Source organism: Limulus polyphemus, unplaced genomic scaffold (genome assembly GCF_000517525.1).
Source record: "Limulus polyphemus unplaced genomic scaffold, Limulus_polyphemus-2.1.2 Scaffold636, whole genome shotgun sequence".
In the NCBI taxonomy this organism is placed as follows: domain Eukaryota; kingdom Metazoa; phylum Arthropoda; class Merostomata; order Xiphosura; family Limulidae; genus Limulus; species Limulus polyphemus.
In genome coordinates, this window is record NW_013666246.1 from 10,264 (window position 1) to 18,282 (window position 8,019).

The following is an 8,019-nucleotide window of genomic DNA, read 5'->3' on the forward strand; positions in this document are numbered from 1 at the left end:
ACCTGTTTCTGGACCAGCGAATCTCACTGGAACCTCACTACAGACGGACCCAGCAACTGGAATGTTACACCTACCTGACAACCTGTTTCTGGACCAGCGAATCTCACTGGAACCTCACTACAGACGGACCCAGCAACTGGAATGTTACACCTACCTGACAACCTGTTTCTGGACCAGCGAATCTCACTGGAACCTCACTACAGACGGACCCAGCAACTGGAATGTTACACCTACCTGACAACCTGTTTCTGAATGAGCAAATCTCCCTGAAGCTTCACTACAGACGGACCCAGCAACTGGAATGTTACACCCACCTGACAACCTGTTTCTGAATCAGCAAATCTCCCTGGAACCTCACCACAGACAAATCCAGTATCTGGAACGTGGTTGTAAATAGGGTAGTCTTTGCCGGGTTGTCCTTTCCTCCTATGAGCTATGAACCTTCTAAAGGTTTTAACCTTAGTTAATATGACATTCTTAGATCTCAGTTTGTTGAGAGAATCTAATGATTCCTGCGAAGGAAAGCGAAAATATGCTTTCATTATTATTTCAGCCAGTTAATCTTTCTGCAGTAGTTTTGTTAAAACAATTTATTGCGCTACTTTAGATTATCTTAAATTAACCAAAACTAACATTATTCCTGACGTGTTAAGTTGCTTCTCCAAAGTTCTGAGTCTATTCAAAGTGTATTATAATATATTGCCCCATAATCAACAGACTTTGTCAAAAATTCCTTAAATCTTGTGGTTTAAATAAGTTGGATAGATACAGCTACTAAAACAAGGTGATATAGTAAAGTGTAAGGAGGGATTGAGTAACAGTATAGTGTTGGGTAGGTTAAGTAAACTGCAGAATTGGGTCGATACAGCTACTAAAACAAGGTGATATAGTAAGGTTTAAGGAGGGACTGAGTAAATTGGAGAATTGGATAGATACAGTTACTAAAACAAGGTGATGCAGTAAGGTGTAAGGAGGGATTGAATAAACTAGAGAATAGGATAGATACAGTTACTAAAACAAGATGACACAGTAAGGTGTAAAGAGGGATTGAATAAACTGGAGAATTGGATTGATACAGTTACTAAAATGATGTGCTATACAGAGTCACAAAATGGGAGAAGACCAGTAAAGTGAAAGTCTTAAAGTTATAGATAATAATCGACCTTACTAAAGTCAACTAAAACTGTTTGATTGTTTAATCACTGGAAATTCGATATTAGTGTTATTCAGATATGTTTGGAAATAAACTACCAAACATCGAAATTACAGTAGAGTGTTAAAGGATATTAAAAGGTATAAGTTACATAGTTTTTCAGTTTATTCAATCCCTCCTTACATTTTACTGTATCACCTTGTTTTATTAACTGTATCTATCCAATTCTCCAATTTACTCTGTCCCTCCTTACATCTTACTATATATCTTTGTTTTAGTAGCTGTATCGACCAAATTCTGCAGTTTACTTTACCTATCCAACACTATACTGTTACTCAATCCCTCCTTACACTTTACTATATCTCTTTGTTTTAGTAAATATAGCTATCCAGTTCTCCAGTTTACATGTACAGATGTAACCTATTGAAAATGTATCAACCTTAGCTTATAAGTGACTCTTAGCTTATAAGTGACACAGTGACTCTTAGCTTATAAGACAGTGGATCGAGTAAACCGAACATTTGGACACAGACGTAACAGACTAGCTTGAAAGACGTAATGCCACAAATCAATTCACGAGAAAACAATATATTAAAATGATTAAAATAGATTCATCACTTGAATTCCCTCTCTAGTACTGACATTCTCGACCATAATCCCAATTATATCTCAGAAGACTGGTCCAGCTCAGGATATTCAAACTAGTCATAAATTCATATAATAAAATCTAGACAAAATATTGTTTAAAAGTGTAAAAATTAATTCGTTTTTACAGTCCCGCGCTATAAAGAACGTTGTTTACTAAAGTCTTGCAGAGTTTTGTTTTCAAGCATACTATGTGTGACTTTCTAAACATAAAGAACAAATATCACCACTTTTTTTGGCTTCAAATAGTCATTGTAAGGAAGTGAATTTATTTCAAACACTGCCCTAATTTCTATGCCCAGCCCTATTATATGACTGTATCATATTTTTATTACGTAATTTCTGAACGAAGAAACTATTATCGTCTCACATTTTCCAAGAACTGAAACAGCAAGATGATAATAATAAGTTCTTGTAAAAAGCCTTAAGCAGATCTATTGACTAGTCTTTAAGTGTAGTAACCAACATTATCTATAGGTGGAGCTGGATAAATATGTAGAAATCATACGCCTCCTTTTGTATTTGTATTATTATGTTATTATTACAAAGTGTTATAAGTTTTACCTTGAGATACCGATAGCAATTGTTTAGCTTGCGAATCCTTTCATGTTTTTTTTTTAATTCTTAATATTATTACCACTATATGCTTTTCTCAACATGCTTGCTATAAATTATCTTCCATGCAGCAACCTGTAGAGAAGGAATCCAAGGAAAACTATCGAAGGTTCTTCTTCTCCAGGCGCAACCGGAAATTTCCCATCATTCCTCCACGTCTTCCCTTCCGACCTGGTTCCAAGAACAACATCTCCATGGCAACATCTACTACTACAATTGCGCCCTCTACCCTTAGTCCTAAATATCACACTGACGACGAAGATCCATTTGAAATATCATCTTCAGTGGACAGCCCTGCTGTTTTCTGGCCAGTTCGAAGAAAAGTACCTTCACGAATATTTAACCCTCCCACACCAACATCGACCACCCCTCGGCCACTTCTAAAGTTATTGCAGCCCAAACCAACAAGGCCAGCTATGTACAGTTTGCATGGTTTTGTGCCCGAGCCATCAATAAGAAGGATAACAACAACAGAAGCACCGTCTTATATTAAAGAACTTTATAAGATCCGAAATTCACAAATATTATCTACAAGAAAGAATAAGGTAACTTTTACAAAATGGCAAATTCACTGTGTAAATAGCACAGTGACTAATAGCTTTCCGTTTCCTTAATAAACCAAATAACAACAAATGATCTTCGATATAGAAAATCCTATTTGTTTGTCTTTATTTATTGTGTCTGTGTGCACAAGTAAAAAACTTTATACTTTGTAGAATTTTACTACTTAATACGTAAAGTTATAATTTGTCTTTAGGTATGTATTAAAAGTTATCATTGGTCTTTATGTATGTATTAAAGGTTATCATTGGTCCGTTCTTCATAACCAGAACTTTCATCCGTTATAAAAAAGGTGGCGCTCTATTTACAAGACAGTAACACCTCAAATTGGTTTAATATTAAATGAAGACTGGAATTCAGTCTACTATAGTTACAGTGATCTTAGTGGAGCGTCAATGGCCAAATTAACTACTTAAAAACATGATAATGTCGATTTATTACAAAGTGAAACAGATTATATATATATCTTTGCAGACAGACCATGAAGTCGTCTCGAAACATAGAAATGAAACAAAGTTCCTGTGTCATGTTGTTTGGGATTAATTTACATGACTTCGTTTCGTTTAAAAAATCCATAAGAATCTCGACCTTCTCGTGATTTTTCATTGCGTTAGAATAACTGATGAGGTAGTGGTTTATGTTCAAAGGTTTCGGTTTTCTTTTAACATATTTCCACGTGGTTCTGATAATGTGTTTAGTGAATTTTAACCTCCTCTCTCACACAGATCTGATGCTGAAGATTGAAGGTAATGTTATGTTTCGTTAAAAAAAGCTAAGAACAATAATATTTGAATTTTTTAATAGTTTTTCCTATGAAAAAAGTGATACTGTAATACTTCAGTCAATGTACAGAAAAATAAAACATTTGACATTGCATAATTATAGCAAATCTCCACAAGTATGATGTCTGTTTAAAAAAGTTTTTTAAGGAATAGTGCCCAGAAAACAGTGTTAACTCAAAATGATACAGAACTTACAATAAAAAGATAAGAAGATCACAATTCTTAACAATATTTTGGGGTTCCACATTTTTATTATTTTTGTTATATTTAATCACCCATAGGTGCCGCGACAAGCATTTGTTTAACACAGGAATCCTCGTCACTGGTAAGTAAACTCCAAGCATTAATCCTTAACTTGTTCTGGTTAGAACATGATTTTCACTGTTAACAAAATGATTATCATATGTAGTCCTTTTGAATTGTCCAAGTTTATTGTACGTTTTCTTTCGAAACAGAAATTTGACGGCAACAATGCCTATCTTTGACTTTCTTTGACAGTATAAATGAGCCCAAACAGTAAGACAGTAGCCTTAAGATGACAGTAAAAACTAATCCAAACATTAGCACAGTAGAATTTTGTAACAGTAAAAACTAACTCAAACAGTAGGACACAGTAGAGTATTATGACAGTAAAAACTAATCAAAACAGTAGGACAGTAACCTTAAATGACAGTAAAAAATGTCCCAAACAATAAAACTAACCTAACACTTATGTTTAGTTATATAGTTCTGAATATATGTTCATATAGAATTCGAAGCAGCCTGTCTGCTAACACATATATTAAGGCTAAACGTTCCAAATGGAAAAGGCCCGTTACCTTTGACGTTTTTTTGTTGCTAATTTGAAAAAAAAACATCGTATTAATGCTAGAATCAGCGTTTAGTTTTGGAGAAAAACCAAAAAATTAAAATCTTGATTTAGAGAGCATTATGTTATATCACGTGTACACATGTAAGTCTGGGTTTTGTTGTTGATAAAAACAACAACGAGAATCCTGACAACATTTGACAAAAGCTGTAACAAAGCATGTTAAGGTTAATATAACAGTTTGTAAGTACAATAATACAAATATGACGTGTGATGTTTAACACAACACATCTAATGTTATATGCTAGGATAGTTCTAACCTGGAACAACACATCTAATGTTATATGGTAGGATAGTTCTAACCTAACACAACACATCTAATGTTATATGCTAGGATAGTTCTAACCTGGAACAACATAACTAATGTTATATGCTAGGATAGTTCTAACCTAACACAACACATCTAATGTTATATGCTAGGATAGTTCTAGCCTGGAACAACACATCTAATGTTATATGCTAGGATAGTTCTAACCTAACACAACACATCTAATGTTATATGCTATGATAGTTCTAATGATTTCACCAAGTATATTTTACACACTGTTTTACCATCTGATGGATTTTATGTAGCTAATGTTGTTTTCAGTTTCCCTTACCTAACTTCATAAACAGTTTAGACCATAGAAGATACAATTTGTACATAAATATTCACTACACCAAATATAATACGAGCTAAAGAAACATTTGTTATAGACAGATAAAACTAACTAAATTTTTTTTATATCTCCCTCTTCATATCATGAGATCTCAGTTTGAAGCTTTGAAAATAGGTGAAAATTAATACAGTTGAGGTTAGTTACTTAAAACATTTCACCGTGGAACTTAATTTTTCCCTAGCGGATTGATGAAGAGTTGCATTTGGTTTACGATTAAGATGGATTATTTTCACATGGGGTTAATCTTATTTATAATGTACTTGTTAATTTATCATCCGATTTTCCACTTACTAATGTACCACGTGGTTTTTGACCTATTAAGGTACCACGTGGTTTTTGACCTTTAACTGTACCACGTTATTTTATCCTTACTTTTTATTTAGTGGTTGATGAATTAAGTATTGTATTAAGTGTTTTTATGCTTGGTAAGTCGTTTAAAGTGAGGTAAATTAATTATTATATCAATTCTATATGTATGTTTTTCTTTGGTAATTGGTTGTCCAATAAACGAAATATCAGTGAAGCAGGGGTTTCTCTCCTAAAGAACTCCCCTCTGTGAAGTATCGAATGAACCCTACTATATTCTATGCACTGTTTGCTTCTATAAAAATGTTTTATTATTTTATTTAACATGTATTTATATACGCTTCGTAGCTATAGTTGCGCTACTCCAGTTGCTGACGGTCTCAAGTTACTAAAAAAGTTTAAGATGAAACATACGTTTTGAAGGATGATGAATTCTCGTTTGTTTGATTTTACTTCTAGGTATCTGTTGGAAAGAAAATGACCTTCAAGTTGCTGCTGAGAATTGTTCGTGTATTGATGCTTGTTATATCACTCTGTGAGTAACAATGAAACGAAATACCCTTTTTTATATTATCATTGTTTATATTGTCAGTATTGCTATTATTGTTGTTTCAACGCTGTTGCATCAATTTATAGATTGTCACTATTGCTATTATTATTGTTTCAATACTGTTACATCAATGTTTATATTTTCAGTATTGCTATTGTTGTTGTTTCAACGCTGTTGTATCAATTTATATATTGTCAGTATTGCTATTATTGTTGTTTCAACGCTGTTGTATCAATTTATATATTGTCAGTATTGCTATTATTATTGTTTCAACGCAGTTGTATCAATTTATATATTGCTAGTATTGTTTGTTTGTTTTATAACCAAGCACAAAGCTACACAATGGGCTATCTGTGCTCTGCCCACCACGGGTATCAAAACCCGGATTCTAGCGTTGTAAGTCCACAGACATACCGCTGTGCCACTGGGGGGCGCCAGTATTGTTACTGTTGTTATTTCCACGCTGTTACATCAATGTTTATATTTTCAGTATTGTTGTTTCAACGCTGTTACATCACTGTTTATTTTCTCAACATTACTATAATTAATATTTCAACGCGGTTTTATGTCTGTTTATATTGTTGATATCATCGTTTCAACACTGTTATATTACTGTTTATATTCGCATATTCTTGATAATAACAATGTCTGAAGCTTCAAAAGTGTTAAAGCGGTAGCTGGGCAGTAGTCTTTAATTTTTCTCATTTCTTATGCTTACTTATCGTCTCTTTAAAGTAATTAGATGTATTAAAGATTTTATTGAGACTTATTAACGTTTCATTTTCAATTAGATCGTAATTAAAAAAGGGCCAGATATCTGACCTATAATTTAATCATGCCACAAATAGCTATATATCCCGAACTTTCATTAAAACAATATTTCGTTGGATATGAGTTTCCCCGACATAGTTTCTATGACGACTGCTTCCTTCTTTGATTTTGAGCTGGAAATGCCCCGTCTGTGGATCCGAGAATTCATGGTTCGCCTCTCTTGCACCTTTCATCTGTGGATGCGCTAAAGCAGTGGCGATCAAATTCGATAAGACAAGCAGAGCTCACGAGTTATCGGTGTTAAGGACAGCTATGTGCAGATAACCCTTTGCTTAAGTTATGAATTTACCATCTTGATTGATTTCTTCTATGTTATGTAGTTTCTATGACGACTGGTTGTGTCTCTGATTTACGTAGTTTCCATGACGACCAACTGATTTATGTAAAAAGAAAAAGATACACGCAATGTGCGAGTCGTGAGTTCGAATTTCATCATCGAACATACTTGCCTTTCCAGCTGTGGGAACATTATAAGTGATGGTCAATCCCACTATTCGTTGATACCCAAGCAGCCCAAGAGTTGGTGGTGGGTTGTTGTTGACTAGCTGCCTTCCCTCTAGTCTATCACTTCAAAATTAGGGACGGCTAGAGCAGATAGTCTTTGTGTAGATTTGCATGAAACTAGAAAAACAACAACAACAAATAAACATACTTAAACATTTCCTGAACCGGAAACAATACATGAAAAGTTATATGCTAGGATAGTACTAACCAGAAACAACACATGTAATGTTATATGCTAGGATAGTCCTAACCTCAAACAACACATGTAATGTTATATGCTAGGATAGTCCTAACATGAAACAACACATGAAATGTTATATACTAGGATAGTCCTAACCTCAAACAACACATGTAATGTTATATGCTAGGATAGTCCTAACTTGGAACAACACATCTAATGTTATATGCTAGGATAGTTCTAACCTAACACAACACATCTAATGTTATATGCTAGGATAGTTCTAACCTGCTAACTGTCCCAAGTAATTTAATTTAATAAGTGAAATTTAACGCCCATAGTTCATCTAAATAAACAGTCTTAATAA

At 33.9% G+C, this 8,019-nt stretch overlaps 1 protein-coding gene across 1 annotated transcript in view; it reads left to right on the forward strand.

The window, feature by feature from the left end:
- Positions 1-2,478: 2,478 nt before the first annotated feature.
- The window catches only part of LOC106459602, a 7,338-nt gene continuing 1,797 nt past the window's right edge, over positions 2,479-8,019 (forward strand). The window contains exon 1 of the mRNA XM_022386126.1: positions 2,479-2,958. Coding sequence (XP_022241834.1) covers positions 2,479-2,958 — 480 coding nt within the window. The remainder of the gene's footprint in view (positions 2,959-8,019) is intronic.